The following is a 14,871-nucleotide window of genomic DNA, read 5'->3' on the forward strand; positions in this document are numbered from 1 at the left end:
CCTCGAAGGGGCGTGACCAATAACATACCTGTTGTGCGTGAACGCGCGTCCATAACATACCTTTTGGTGTGCGTGAACGCGCTAGCAAAGTATGCGCGCAGTAGACCGCGCACTGTCTGCTGCTGCAGAAACAAGACCAGTAGATCTAGTAGAGATAAGCTCTGGTCCATATAAAAGGAGTTCTCCTTAGTTAACTTACTCCACTGCACCCCCTACAGATCTTGTCAATAGAAAAATTATATTGACCAAATCTGTAGGGGGCGCAGTGGAGTGACTAAAACATTTTTACATCTGGTGAAATATTTTCTTTTCTGGCCAAAAAGTGTATTTTAGACGTGAGGTGGGGGGATCCGAGTGTTCCCACTATGGAAAGTAGGCTTTCAACATCTTAAAACCGTCTTTGTTTTGGTGAGTAGCGAAAGTGTATTTATTATTATTTTTTACTAAAGACGAGAGGCTGCGCAGCCTGCGCTACCGGGGGTGTGTGGGAAACGGAGCGAAAGTAACATCGCGTTAAGGAGAACTCCCGTCCAGAATGATGCCACACAGGCAAATAAAACAACGCCCTCATCATTCGACGCCCTCCAAAAACCCAGCCTCTAATTGTTTATTCCAGGCGGCTTTCAACCTTTCTCATTATTATACTTTGTGGCGCAGGGGGAAAACAGCGAATTGAACGTTTATAGTGCCCACTATTTCGACGCGCTAGTGGGCACTATAAACGTTCAATTCGCTGTTTTTCCCTAAATGTAAAAAAATAAACATAATGTATGCTTTGAAAAATGGTTTGCGATGATGTAAAGTATGATTTGAACATGCACGGTAGCCTCATCATCAGACCTAAATTTACCCTTCATTCCCGAAATGAATGGATATCACAGGTTTAGCATTAATTTGTAGAAATATTGGTCCTTAAATGTAATTAAAATCATTTACACACACGTGTATATGCGTGGCAAGTGTAAAATAAAATATAAAATACAAAATACAAAAATAAATACATATATTGACCTGAAATAATAGTGCCCATTGCCCGCCTACCAGTACCAGCATATCATAATAAGTTCAGAAGAATCATTGATGCTTTTACTCCGTGCCACCAGAGGGCGACAGCGGTTTGTGTTCTATCTGTTCGGTGTGGTTGAAAGGTCAACATGTGTGCAGTGTATGTTATGATGGTGAGATGATGTAGGATGGTGCTGTAGTCGGATATTTCAACAGGTCCCTTAAATCAAGTCACTTCTTGCAGGTAGGTTGAGTTTTACAGGTTCAAAACATATGAATATATAATATATGTTAATGTCTCGAGAATAGGACGGGACAGTTTTAGCTTTTCAACGATCATAACAGCAGCATCCGAAGCTAACAATCTATAGATTCTATGCCAGAACAGAGCAGTACACGTGCCATAAAGATGACAGTTCCACACATACTCTTTATTTAGTAGCTTTTAGGATAATGTAACCCTTATTTTCATAGCTTGGTAGCGTTCTCCAGTCCTTCTGGGCTATGGGGATAAGCAGTGGTGGAAAGTATCCAAGTACATTTACTCAAGTACTGTACTTATTAAGTACAATGTTGAGGTATTTTTTACTTTACTGGAGTATTTCCAATTTTCAGTACTTTAACTTCTACTCCACTACATCTCAGAGGCAAATATTGTACTTTTACTCCACTACAATTATTTAAAAACTTTAGTTAGTTACTTTGCAGATTTTTATTATTATTTACATACATTAACCACTTCAGCCCTATATATATTTTGGTCATTTGAAAATAGCAGATCTACAAGCTCACAATGTGTCGCGATGCAACGCATTGTGAGCTTGTAGATCTGCTATTTTCAAAATCTTTTATACATTTGAAAACTTATGAAATGGGACATTCTGCAGTGCATAATGAGTACTTTCTACTTTTGGTACTTTAAATACATTTTGATACCAATACTCTTGCACTTTTACTCAAGTAAATTTTGAATTCCAGACTTTTACTTGTAACAGAGTATTTCTACATTGCAGTATTGATACTTTTCTTTACTTAAGTAAAAACATTTGATTACTTTTTCCACCACTGCTTGTCCCACACCTTTACCTGTCCCCCTATCCACACTGGCAGGTAGGAACTAACATGACATGTTGATGTAAAAGCAAGGCGACCTGAGAGAACAACTTCAAGATAATATAACAATGTGTGTATTAACCATGTTACAGTAACACTATACACCTGGATGCGAGATGCGGAACCTCAAGTTGCTGAAGAGCCTTCGGAACGCAGAGCACCAGGGCCCGGGCAGTCCGCTGTGCTTCACGGTTCGGGCAGAGACCGGTTCGGTACTGCTAGCCTCTCAATACTCCATCACAGAGTTTGACCCGCAAACCGGCCAGGTAAGCTGTTGGTAAACGAGATGTGTGCTTCCACCTAGCGACTGACTTTTTTAGAGCAGTGAAACATACAATGTATAACCTCGCCTTATAGGGCAACTTTGATGATGGATAGGGCCACTATATTTCCACACTCACTCCAGAGGGCCACATTGCATATACTGTCGGGCAGACACCTCTTATCTCCGTATTTTAACTTTTTTCTTAAATCAATGCCGTATTTAACGTACTTTACTTCTATGTCACTCGAAAGTAGCAAAAATAGCCGATCTACAAGCTCAACTGCAACACGTTTTGAGCTTGTAGATCTGCTATTTTTGAATTTGAATCCTGATCTTTTTTTGTTGCTATTTTTTAATTGGAAAAGTAACATTTTTATTTAATTTCAAACTTTATGAACTTAAATACAAATACATTGGACATAAAAAAGACAATAGAATTTTAATACTAGTCATTAAGCTACTTATATACTGTAGACTGAAGTAATTAAAGCGGGTCATGATTGCATGTTTGGAATTCAGTATTCCAATAATAACCCCTCGGGCCGCATTAAGTGAAGGTGGGGGCCGCATGTGGGCCCCCGGGCCGCCAGTTGCCCATGTATAGCCTACATTATCTGCTGTCGTCTGCAACATAATGTGCAAATTACACAGCAATGCTGTCCAGTAGATTAGGCTGCTTTTAACAGCTCTGTGTGTGTGTGTGTGTGTGTGTGTGTAGTGTGTACTGTATCTCCACAGCAATCCCCCTCACCTCGTCAATTGTCTGGTCCTTTTCAGGTGGTGAATGAGATATCGCTAACAACAGAGGATTACCTCCCTGAGGATGGTAGCGGGGCAGTGGTTGGCATCCAGGACCTGCCTGAGCAAGAGGCTGTGTGTGTGGCCACAGCCAGCGGTGATGTCATCCTCTACAACCTCATTACAAACCAGGTAGGCAACTACTCCTGTAGTGTTCAGTGACAACATCGAGATCTGTTCACCAAACGCTGAATATTCTTTGACTCTGGCTGTGTGTGTGCGTGTGTGTGTGTGACTTCAAGATCATGGTGTTGTCATTAAACCCAGTGTAGAAATAGTATACTCTTCTTTAGTCAGGACTGGAGTGCTGTAGTGACATTCTATTATATGGGCAGCATGGAGGGGGAATGAGGCTGATAAGATTTGCAGGTGTAATTGCTGCAAACGTGTGTGTGTGTGTGTGTGTGTGTGCGTGCGTGTGTGTGTGTGTGTGTGTGTTTCCCACAGTTGGAGTGTGTTGGCAGTGTGGACAGTGGTCTGACTTCCATGACTTGGAGTCCTGATGAGGAACTAGTTACGCTCACTACTGGTGAGTTTTTAACCGAAGTACCTATATTACCCTATAATTACTGTATTACCCTCTATACCAACATATGTAACCATTATGAGGGTTAGTACAACACTACTGCAAAGTATATTAGTCTTTTTCTTAACTCCCCAGGTCAGGAGACCGTCATAATGATGACGAAGGACTTTGAGCCAATCACAGAGGTCGGAATCCACCAGGATGACTTTGGTGCAGGTAGGTCACAGTATGTGGTCTAGAGAAGAGAGATGCTGATGTACTATTATATGGGTAGCATATTGCCGTCAGCTACAGGCAGGTACATTTTGGTTTTAAGCGGTGAGTTCTATTCTGTCAGTCACAGGTAATCAATTAGCCATCAGTTGCGGTCCTATTCCATAGTAGTTTGGGTTATACAATAGTGAACGTGACTTGAAATGTTTGGGACATACTACCTACTATCACGAGAGTCTATAAAGATGAACGTATTCCTCTGAAAGAACCTGTGGTTGGTAGGAATTACTGAAACGTAGTCGGATACTTCAAGAATCTTATCACTTAACCACTTCAACCCTCTAGACTCGGTAAACTGGACACAAGTTGACTCTGCACTTGGACAGCATTTTTCCGTCTACACCAAATCTCTTTGCTAAAAAATAGCTGATCTATAAGCTCGGGACGCGTTGTGAGCTTGTAGATCGGCTATTTTTGGCTAATGTTCCCCTAGCCCTGGTTCAGAGCGTTAGTGAGTTCCCTCTAACGCCCTGGAAGACCCCTCGCTCTGCGCTTGTACAAGGAATTCCACTGCCCTGCGAGTGCTCAAGAGTAGTGAAAATAAACAACCATTTCGCTACTCACCGAAGCAAAGGCTGTTTTGTGTTGTTGAAAGTCTCGGAACTGGGAAGCCTCTCAGCACCCCACCTACTCTGTAAAATACGCTTTTGGGGCAGAAAATAAAATATGTCAGCGAGACGGAAATTATTTTTATTTACTCTCCACAGTGCCCTCTACAGATTGTGGTTAATGGTAAGTTCAAATCCTCCAGATCTGTAGAGGGCACTGTGGAGTAAATAAAATGTATTTCCGTCTTGCTGACACATTTAATTTTCTGCCCAAAAAGCGTATTTTACAGAGTAGGTGGGGTGCTGAGAGGCTTCCCAGTTCCGAGACTTTCAACAACACAAAGCAGCCTTTGCTTCGGTGAGTAGCGAAATGGTTGTTTATTTTCACTACTCTTGAGCACTCGCAGGGCAGTGGAATTCCTTGTACAAGCGCAGAGCGAGGGGTCTTCCAGGGCGTTAGAGGGAACTCACTAACGCTCTGAACCAGGGCTAATGTTCCCCCTAGAATATGGATATTGGGGATCAAGTGGTTAATTGTAATGAACAAATGGATGATCAAACACCTGTGTGGAGGTAGAACTGAGTTCAACTTCATACTAGGGCTGGGCGATATGAACAAAATCAAGTATCGATATTGTGATGATAATAATGTGTTGTGATGATAATGTGTTAAAATAAATCTTTGTGTGTTTAGAAAATTGCGAAAACAGCAGATCTACAAGCTCACTGAAAGTATAAATTAGGGCTAATGTGATTAAAACCAGGAAAAGACAACACCATAATATGATATTACAATATCCAGAATCCCAGACGATATAGTCTCATGTCGCAATATTGATATGCATGCATATGACATTATTATGTGTGTGTGTTCCTATTTTGAAGGAAAGTTCATCACAGTGGGCTGGGGTAAAAAAGAGACCCAGTTCCACGGTTCGGAGGGGAAGCAGGCGGCCCAAAAGAAGTCTTTGGTTGGTATTAAATGCCAGTCTCATTCCTGTCTCTCTCCTGTTCATTTATTCTACTAGCTATTTCTACGAGTCATAACTTGACTCATCTCTGCACTTCTGCCTGTCTGTCTCACACAGTTTGTCAGAGGGCTTTGCTGAGCAGCAAAAGGACATGAATACAGCCACATTTTTAACCCATAAGACCTGAGGCTGATGCTGAATCTGAGGCTGAATCTAAATCCTAATTGTTTTTTGAAAAAACTTATCTTACTATGTCAGTGGTTCTCAATCTTTTTCATGTCAAGGACCCCAAAATGTATATGTATTTGGCCGCAGACCCCCATCTCAAAATATTTTGTTCCAGGGACCCCCAGAAGCAAAGATTTGAGTTAAAGTGTTTGCTTTTAAAGAATATATATTCAAAGATTTTCACACATTTTCACGATTTTTCAAAAATAGCAGATCTACAAGTTGTAGCGCGGCACTCGGTGCCACGCTATGAGCTTGTAGATCTGCTATCTTTGAATAGCCAAAGTGTAAAATAATGCTTTTTAGCTCAAATAAAAAAATGACACAGATGTCAGACCTAAAGCAGCGAGTCTCTAGGAAGTCCTGAGTGGATAGGATTTCCGTTTCCCCCGGAAACGATATTTTTTGGCCAATCACAACACTCGTTTCATTCACGGAGAATGTTAACAGATTTGTAAAGCATCAACGTCATTTCCTTGGGCGGTACTTCCGCCAAATTCAACCATTTCCGGTTGCCAACTTCCTAGACAACCAACATCCCAGGTCTTGCCCAGCGTGCATGATCCCTGGCATCCCTATTAAAAAAAAAAAAAGTCAAGTTAGCTGATCTAAAAGCTCACAATGTGTCTTGCTGCGAGGAGTTGTGAGCTTGCAGATAATGTATTTTTGCTATTCCTTGTACGACGAAGTACAAGTAGGGATGAGTGGTTAATAAATCACTCTCATTCCATTGCACATTTTTCTTTTCACCTGTGTCTTTCTTTTCTAAGCTCCCTTGTGTATTGGCCTCTACCTATAAACAACTCGTACAACTCCTAATCGTTGGTATGTGCAACTAACCTACAGGAGGTGGAGACGGCATTGCCGTGGGACGATCGCCGTCCGAGGGTCACATGGCGTGGGGACGGCCAGCTGTTTGCCGTGAGCGCTGTGTGTCCTCAGAGCGGCGCGAGGAAGGTCAGGGTGTGGAACAGAGAGTGTGTCCTGCAGGCCACCAGCGAAACCATCAATGGACTGGAGCAAGCTCTTTGTTGGAAGTGAGAGTGAAAAAAATTACTAAACCATAATAGCAGCTACATTGTAACATGGTTGAATTGGAATACATTGAAATTCTAATGACAACCAAACATTTTATGTTGCTAACCAAAATCTAGCCTACGCTAGGTTTCGGTTAGCAACATAATGTTTTTGGTTACAAATATGGGTGTATCTATCTTGCTGCAAATCATTGGCAACCAATGATGGCAATAACACACTCAAAGCCAATATATCATTATATCACAACTACAGGCATTTAAGACACTTTGCTTCAAGTCGTGCCAACAACTCCCCTAGCCCTGATATAAGGTTGCTTTTGCATTACTGCATATTATAGTGTATTATATTATTATGAAGTATAACTTGTATATCTCTGGTCTGAAGCCACATTTAAACCATTTCTCTCTGTTTCAGACCATCAGGCAGTCTGATTGCGTCCACCCAGCGACAGCCCAACAAGCACAGTGTGGTGTTTATGGAAAAGAACGGCCTTCTACATGGAGACTTCACCCTGCCATTAAACAAAGACCAGGCTAAGGCACGTGGGACCGAAAAACATCACCTGTTATTTTATGTTTATATTTCATGCATTTAGCTGGTGTTCTCTTTAACACTCTTATAGTGTTAAAATCAAAGGAAACCCCATGCATGACTCTTGTGAAACTCTTATTGAACAAACTGAATTCATTTTTAAGAATTGTAGTGGTGAAAGTGGTGACGTTGATGATGATGGAAATTGATACAGTGAAATAAAAGGCATGAGTGACATACCTGACCAACATTACACCATTGCAAATAGTCATACATTTTTTTTTTTTTTTTTTGCTTTCTCGTAGTTGAGTATTTGTGTCGTGAATGTGTTATTAATGAATGGTTGTTTGTGCTGTATGTCTGTTTCAGGTGAAGGAGCTGTTGTGGAACAGCGACTCCACTGTTCTGGCTGTGTGGCTGGAGGACATGGCTCCAAATAAGGATTGCCAAGTCAACACCTGCAGTAAGGCCATGACCAGCATTGACACATCTCTAAAGGATGCTATTGACTAAACTAATGGAATATATGAGCATTGTATTGTATGTCTGCATGTACTCTTATGTTTTTAATGCTAAGCTATCTTGATGTGCAAAACACGTTCTCTTTCGTTCTATGCTATTCTACACTGTTATGTTCTATCTCAGCACAATTGCTGCTGAGTTGGGGGGAAAAATAGTTTGTATGTGATCTGAACGGTATTCTTTACCAATGTCGATGCATATCACTTTGTAGTCATTGTTTGTTGCACCCAAGTGTACCGTAGCATATAACTTTTAACTTCAGATTTTGGTAAATTTTAAAAGGGGGTTATGCAGTCTAATCTCCTTAACCAAGAACGTTGCCTAGGCCAGCTGACCAAGGTTAGCAGGGACACTTTGTTGATTTCTTCATCTTATATGGGGCTCTTAACCTCTCGTCTACAACACCTTTATTTAAAAATGTATCTCCTTTCTTCCCTCAATAGTTCAGTTGTGGACAGTGGGGAACTACCACTGGTACCTCAAGCAGAGCCTGGACTTTGGCACAGATCCCCAAAAGGCTCCAGCGTGCGTCAGCTGGGACCCAGAGCAGCCCCTACGGCTCCATGTGGTGACCTGCAGCTGGGTCACTCTCACTTATGACTGGGGCTGGACCACCGAGCGGAGCCTCGGCCTTGATGCCACGGACAACGGCAACGTCGCTGTGATCGATGGAGGTGAGAGGGGTTCAGATGAGAAAGGTGTACCGATACAGTGGCTAGTTTATTTCAAAATAGACAAAGCTATCTACAAGCTACATTTAACTTAATTCGTAGTCAAACCTTGGCAGCATTGCACTGGTAAATGGTGTTAATGTGCTACTTTGCTCCATGACATTTCCATCCACACCGCACATTCATAATAATGATCATCATTACCATCTCTGAGGACAAATGCAGTCTTCAACATGAGCAGTTAATCATGTTATGTTATGTGACCCGTAGATAAGATCCTGGTGACAACATTTCGTCAGTGCGTGGTTCCTCCTCCCATGTGTTCATTTGAGCTTCAGCTGTCCTGCCCCGTCAACCAGGTCACCTTCCTCTGTCAACCCCAGCAGACCAATCAGTTGGCCGCGTTCACAGCTGATGGTCACATCTCTGTCTACCGCCAAGGAGGTAGGTTCACCAGGCTCTACTGACCATGGAGAAAAATTAAGGAATCAATGCAACAGCCGGTTCCTTGCACTCAGAAAGTTACCGTATTTTATTTACCACACAATCTAACCACCTTCCCTATGTGTTTTCTTTTACTATTACCGGTACTTACATGGTTATTTTGTCAGTTGTCATATGTTACAACTGTGTTCTTATTTAGTTTTCTTTCTATTTGTTTGGTACTGATTACTCTCCCTCTACCCAGAGTCTGGAGGACAATCCCATAAGACGACATCAGGAGCGTTCAGAGTAGTGTCCAACCCCCTGGTCCTACACACAACATACAGGTAACAAACGTAACTTAATTTATTTTAATAACAGTGAATCGATGTAACCACTAACATAATAGCCTTGTTGAAACAAACACTTAACAGTATCTGTGTCACTGTTGTTTACGTGTTGCTCCAGTGTTACAGTGACTCAGGAGGAGCCCCTGGCTTTGAGACAGCTGTTGTGGTTGAAGGAGGATGTGTTTCTTGGGCTGAGTGCTGGGCTGTTGCCTGCTACCTCCACACTGTCCCTCCTCAGCCCTGTACAGGACCACAGCTCCCCACCCACACTCAGCAGCAGGTCAGTAATGCTGCATGACAAACTATGAAGTGCATGTATGCACACTCATAGTGTAGTGGGTTACTATTGCAGTAGGGCTGTTGGGGAGTCGAATGTATTCCGACTATGCATTTTTGAGCGGTGTAACCGCTCCTATAAGTGGGTTTAGGACCCATCCGTGGTGAAAGTTTTTCTTTCCGTCACGAAAATGTGTCTTTCGCTGTGACGCCATGCTGTGGAAAACACGCCCATTGGCTAAGCTCCGCAGGACGTACTGTGATTGGCTAGCGAGACACATGATGAAATTAACTTCAAACTTCGCAGACGTGCTGTGATTGGCTAGCGAGACGCATGATGAAATTAATAATAATGTAAAAAATGTAAGCACGTCACTTCGCAGGACGTGCTGTGATTGGCTACCGAGATGCATGATGAAATTAATAACTCATAAATAGCACCGCTCACTTCACACTGGGTGTGATTTTTTTAAATAATCTACAAATGCTGTAATTGAGTTTTGAACGTCTTAACTAATACACCATTTCTCTCTGTATGAAGAGACCTTGAGCAATGAAAGAGCTCCTGTTCTATGAAAGAGCTGCTGTTCTCTGTTCAAAAAGGAGTATGACTGTCTGGTTCCAGATAAAACTTTATTATTCACCTTTTAATGAACTACATAACCTCATGCCACATTCAATGATTCAATATTATTACAGTATATACCATAAGCATTTCTATCTTCCCCTGTAACATTTAATTACACATGCAGTTCTATCAGTATGCCGTTATACCACACAAAATCGTTATTTATTAACTTTTATAACAATATAGTTATTAAAAGTCACAAGATCCAGTTCTTGAATTAGCCATTCATTATATTCTGGCCCGCCATGGCTTACAAAAAGAAGAAAACATCAAAAATATATGAAATATGGTCTCCAAATAAAGTTAGATTTGACTTGTCTGTATCCAGGTCCCAGGTGGAGGTGGAAGGGGTTGTGATCAGCATGTCATACAGCTCCCAGACCAGCACTGTTGCCCTGCAACTAGAAGATGGACAAACCAGGAAGCTGCTCTGGGGTCAGTCACAACTACTTTTTCAGTCAATCAGTTCTTCTACTAGTGCTAGAGGTAATTCTTTATTATGCATATTAGACAAAGAGTATTACTGCGTGCTTATCAACAATTTCCAGTAGACTAATGCACGTATTAATATAATGGAAAAGGTCATTGTAACTGTACCTGTCTCTGGATTTCAAAGACTTCCCAGCTTTCCTAAGCTATAAAGAAGCTATTTTTGTTTTAAGTTCAGCAGTAAAACACAATTCAAAACAATCTGTATAAGCCTGTAAAACAAAGACTCTTGCCTGTGTCTAGATTCTCTTGAGCTCACAGTGGAGGAGTGGCTGGATTCCAGTGGCTGCAGGATCAATTTCCCTGTTTCCTGTGTGCAGATGGCTCTCTGCAGCATTGGTGGTCAGGTAGATAGGAGCGCTTCACAGTTATAAGTCTCCTCGGGAGCAATGGTGTCCAATCATGTGCCACAGGGGACAAAGACAACACCAGTTTTCATTTCACTACATGAGAACTGAACTGCAACCAGAGAAGGAATAACTAATTTGTGAAACCCCTCTGAATGAGAGTTTCCTTTGAGTGAAACCTGCACACACTATGCCCTCCATATACACAACTGTTCTTTAGGGGATAGAATCTAGGCTTGGTGCGGTGGGTGGTCGTATTAATGTCATACGGTGCACACGCCTACACCGGTGTAAGGATATACCATGTGGGATCTACTGTATGACACGGTGAAAGTGGTTACCTCTAACCAAAAGTATTCATTGCATGAAAGTTGAACAGCTATTTTGGTGGCATAATGCTAATAAATACATCTGCAGTGTATTTCTACTTACTTACTGCTGCTTACTTACTTGCGACCTACTACTACTGTGCAGTTCTGTGTAAAATGTGGGTGGGTCACAAAAAGAATAGACTCGAGGTTGGAAACAGTGTCAGCTCCTCCAGCTCGTATCCGCTCCACATGTGTGCATTACATACACATTCTCATTGATTAACATGGCGGGAGTTGATTGAAAGTGGATATGCTCTGTACCACCCCTGCATAATTGTGAAACTTACCATCGTTGAAGGTGTTCTGGGAAGACTTCACCGATGAGAATATTTTAAGAATAAGAATTATGCATTTTATTATCAATACTGCTTCTTCCATATTTCTCTATGTTCATAATGCACTTTGCTATGTCTCCATGTCCATAATGTCCACAGGAACATTTGCTGGGCCTCACAGACAGATCCCACCTATACGTTGGTGACGCTGAGGTATGAATACAGTATGAACACAGATGGTGTAATATAGAAGAACTATCTCTCAGCTTAGAATGTGAAAATTTGAAACGTTAAAATTACAGCACAAACAACATAAGAAATACCTGTAAGTTAATCTACAGTGTGTGTGTGTGTGTGTGTGTGTGTGTGTGCGCGCACGTCACCGGCTAAAAGTTTGCTAATGTTGACTCATTGAACTTGTTATCTTATTAGGATGATAAATTTTTGGGCGTAGTAATTACTGTAGAAGTTGTCCCATTACAACTGCAGACTGTAGTGGCCTTGTATGTTTAGAAGCTGCATTTTTAGACCATTAACAAGATATGCTTGAATCAAAATACAGCAACAGTACGTTGAGGGAGTGCAAGAGCACCACTTTATACACACAGGTAGTGTGTCTTTTGTGTGACTAATTCACATGAATTAAACTGCCATGAGTACATATAGAACGCAAAACGACGTGGCGATAAAACAACATAATTGTTTTTCTTGTTAGTCACAAACATACTGTAAGCAACTCACTACTATTTTAATTGTCAGCGTGCGACTGTGGTTTTGGGACTAACTGAATAGATGTATCTGGTTTCTCCTCAGGTGGCCTCTAATGTTTCCTCCTTTGTGGTTTACGATGATTTTCTCCTGCTCACCACACACTCGCACACCTGCCGCTGCCTCCAACTGAGTATGCTCACAGTTAAAGGTAGGACACAGTCCAGCACACACACACACACACACGTCTCTCAGGGTTCTCCCCAGGATTTTTGTCTCCGCCAGGCCGAAGGCTCTACCGAGTCTATGTTTTGCCCCCTGTCCATCCGTCCGTCCGTCCGTCCGTCTGTGAACAGCTAATCTCCGGCACTGTTGGCCAGATCCACGTGAAACTGTGCACACACACTCACTGGATGCCAGAGCAGAACCTCTGCCCCAAATGTTTCTTACCGGCCTGTTATAGGTACGCAGTATCTCTATTAGTCATGTGATCAAGACGGATCACATTTTTCATATTCCATCCTGATTGGCTAAGATTGCCATCTAAAGTTTGCAGGAGTCCGCGGCGTCCGATTGCCGTGAAACTTTGCACGCACATTCTATAGGCTGCGGAAGAACTGCCACCCTTTTCACATTGACCTATTATAGCACCACCAGGAGGACGTTTTTGCAAAACACGTCTTTTATATTAGTCCTCTCCAGCTCTTTAGTATACAGAAAATACATATTAGGTCCAGGTCACCAATTGTATCCAGTCAGGAGAAAGAACTCCACAAAGATCAATTAATTTGTCACTTTCAATTTTATAGCATTCCACTTCCCAGCTTATCTGCTCATATTGTTGTTTCATCACTTCTAATTTCTCTTTAAAAGTTTTTCCAACTTTTAGAAGAATACATAGTCTCACACTCATATTATTGCACATGTTTATTTCATGAGTATACCTTTTTGGTTAAAAGTTTGTGAATTGAATTGTGGTTTACGCCACCCATGGCTTGTTAAACCGGGCCAAATGGATTTCAAAACATTTTATACATTTCAGTTTAAAAACTGGTAGAAATACTTTAAGGGCCAAAACAAAACAGACTAGATAGTAGATACCGTACATGGGAACAACTGCATCTCTGACTCGCAAAACTCATAATGTAAAAGTAATAGGGGCCTGCTGGTTGCAGATATGACACCCCTACAAACACTCACGATATAACACTATTGCAAGGTTAAAAGGCAGCCATAGAGGCATAAATATAGAGTGCACAATATAAGGGACCATCTACTGTATAAAAAGCAGGAAGGACTCTATATGTATTTTGTTTATTGCATGTCAGATTCTACAGTACAATGCCAAGAAGATATGTGCGTCATATAGCAGTGATCACATTACAGGATCTTAGGTCAAACTTTATGACACTGCCAGAAAGGTCCCTGTGGCACTAAATACAAGAAGCCACTGGTGGACATATCACATTATACATTTCAAGAATTTTCTTTTTCTCTTTTGGGCTTTTTATGCCTTTATTCGATAGGACAGTAGGCTGACAGGAAATGGGGAGAGAGAGATGGGGAGTGACATCAGAGGCCGTCGGGATCGGTACTCGAACCCGCGACACGCTGTCAGGCTACACTTGAGCCTAGGTGCCTGGACCGCTACGCCAGCGGTCCAGGCCAATACCGATTTCTTACTCGCAGTGAATTAATTCTTTTCACGATTTGTACATTTTGTCTGGGACAGCGTTATCGCACAATGTACAGTGTGCACCAAGCATTAGACAGGACACATAGATGTTGATGGACATAGCAGGATCAAATCTGTAATGTTTCAGTGAATGGGACATTATCTCTATCTACTGGCTGACCGTGCTGCCCATAACGCCTTATACCAACCTTTGACCCACATTAGGGCTGCAGGAGGCCTTGAGCACAGATGGAGGACAGAGTGACGAGACGGTGCGCAGGGTGGAGAGGGGCTCCAGGATCGTCACTGTGGTCCCTCAAGACACCAGGGTCATTCTACAGGTTTGTTTCTACATAGAATAAGATATTAGAATACTATTGATTAAAATTGTAATTAATGTGACCCACTGTTAGCCAAATTATGATTTGTATTTTACATTTTTTATGATTACGCTGTTTATTACTTAGAGGCTAGAGATACTAAGTATTTGCCTGGTTCCAGACCATAGACCCCGCCCACTCTCTGAGTGTGCTCCTCTTGGTCTGGCATTATAATGTCAGCCTATGGCTTTTCACGATCGAAGAAATACCTGACAAATCAGAGTCGGAGGTGGGGGTGGTCTAACGACAAGCCAATCAGCGAATATCTGCTAAAACAAGCTGTGCGATGACGTCAGATGTGGGCGGATCCGTGGATCTCTTGTGATTGGTTTAGGGAGATTTGAATCCCCTCCCCCTAGTAATCGCGGACATTGCAGACAATTTCAGACTGAAGCTCCACGCAGCTTCAGGCTGATAATCAGGCTAACTAAGTATATCATAACGCACATAGGAAATGAAT

General features: G+C 41.9%; 1 protein-coding gene across 1 annotated transcript in view; it reads left to right on the forward strand.

Annotated features, from left to right (window-relative positions):
• The first annotated feature begins 1,148 nt into the window (after positions 1-1,148).
• The window catches only part of elp1 (elongator acetyltransferase complex subunit 1), a 28,127-nt gene continuing 14,404 nt past the window's right edge, over positions 1,149-14,871 (forward strand). The window contains exons 1-18 of the mRNA XM_080416950.1: positions 1,149-1,249; positions 2,211-2,384; positions 3,161-3,313; positions 3,629-3,710; positions 3,843-3,923; positions 5,414-5,499; positions 6,574-6,764; positions 7,180-7,303; positions 7,666-7,759; positions 8,262-8,492; positions 8,760-8,933; positions 9,178-9,259; positions 9,381-9,542; positions 10,495-10,601; positions 10,899-11,002; positions 11,808-11,861; positions 12,462-12,567; positions 14,257-14,372. Of these exons, the coding sequence (XP_080273076.1) occupies positions 2,235-2,384; positions 3,161-3,313; positions 3,629-3,710; positions 3,843-3,923; positions 5,414-5,499; positions 6,574-6,764; positions 7,180-7,303; positions 7,666-7,759; positions 8,262-8,492; positions 8,760-8,933; positions 9,178-9,259; positions 9,381-9,542; positions 10,495-10,601; positions 10,899-11,002; positions 11,808-11,861; positions 12,462-12,567; positions 14,257-14,372 (2,097 nt within the window). The 5' untranslated portion in view covers positions 1,149-1,249; positions 2,211-2,234. The remainder of the gene's footprint in view (positions 1,250-2,210; positions 2,385-3,160; positions 3,314-3,628; positions 3,711-3,842; positions 3,924-5,413; positions 5,500-6,573; positions 6,765-7,179; positions 7,304-7,665; positions 7,760-8,261; positions 8,493-8,759; positions 8,934-9,177; positions 9,260-9,380; positions 9,543-10,494; positions 10,602-10,898; positions 11,003-11,807; positions 11,862-12,461; positions 12,568-14,256; positions 14,373-14,871) is intronic.

This window comes from Gymnoscopelus braueri (genome assembly GCF_963280865.1).
Source record: "Gymnoscopelus braueri genome assembly, chromosome: 20".
NCBI classification, from domain to species: Eukaryota; Metazoa; Chordata; class Actinopteri; order Myctophiformes; family Myctophidae; genus Gymnoscopelus; species Gymnoscopelus braueri.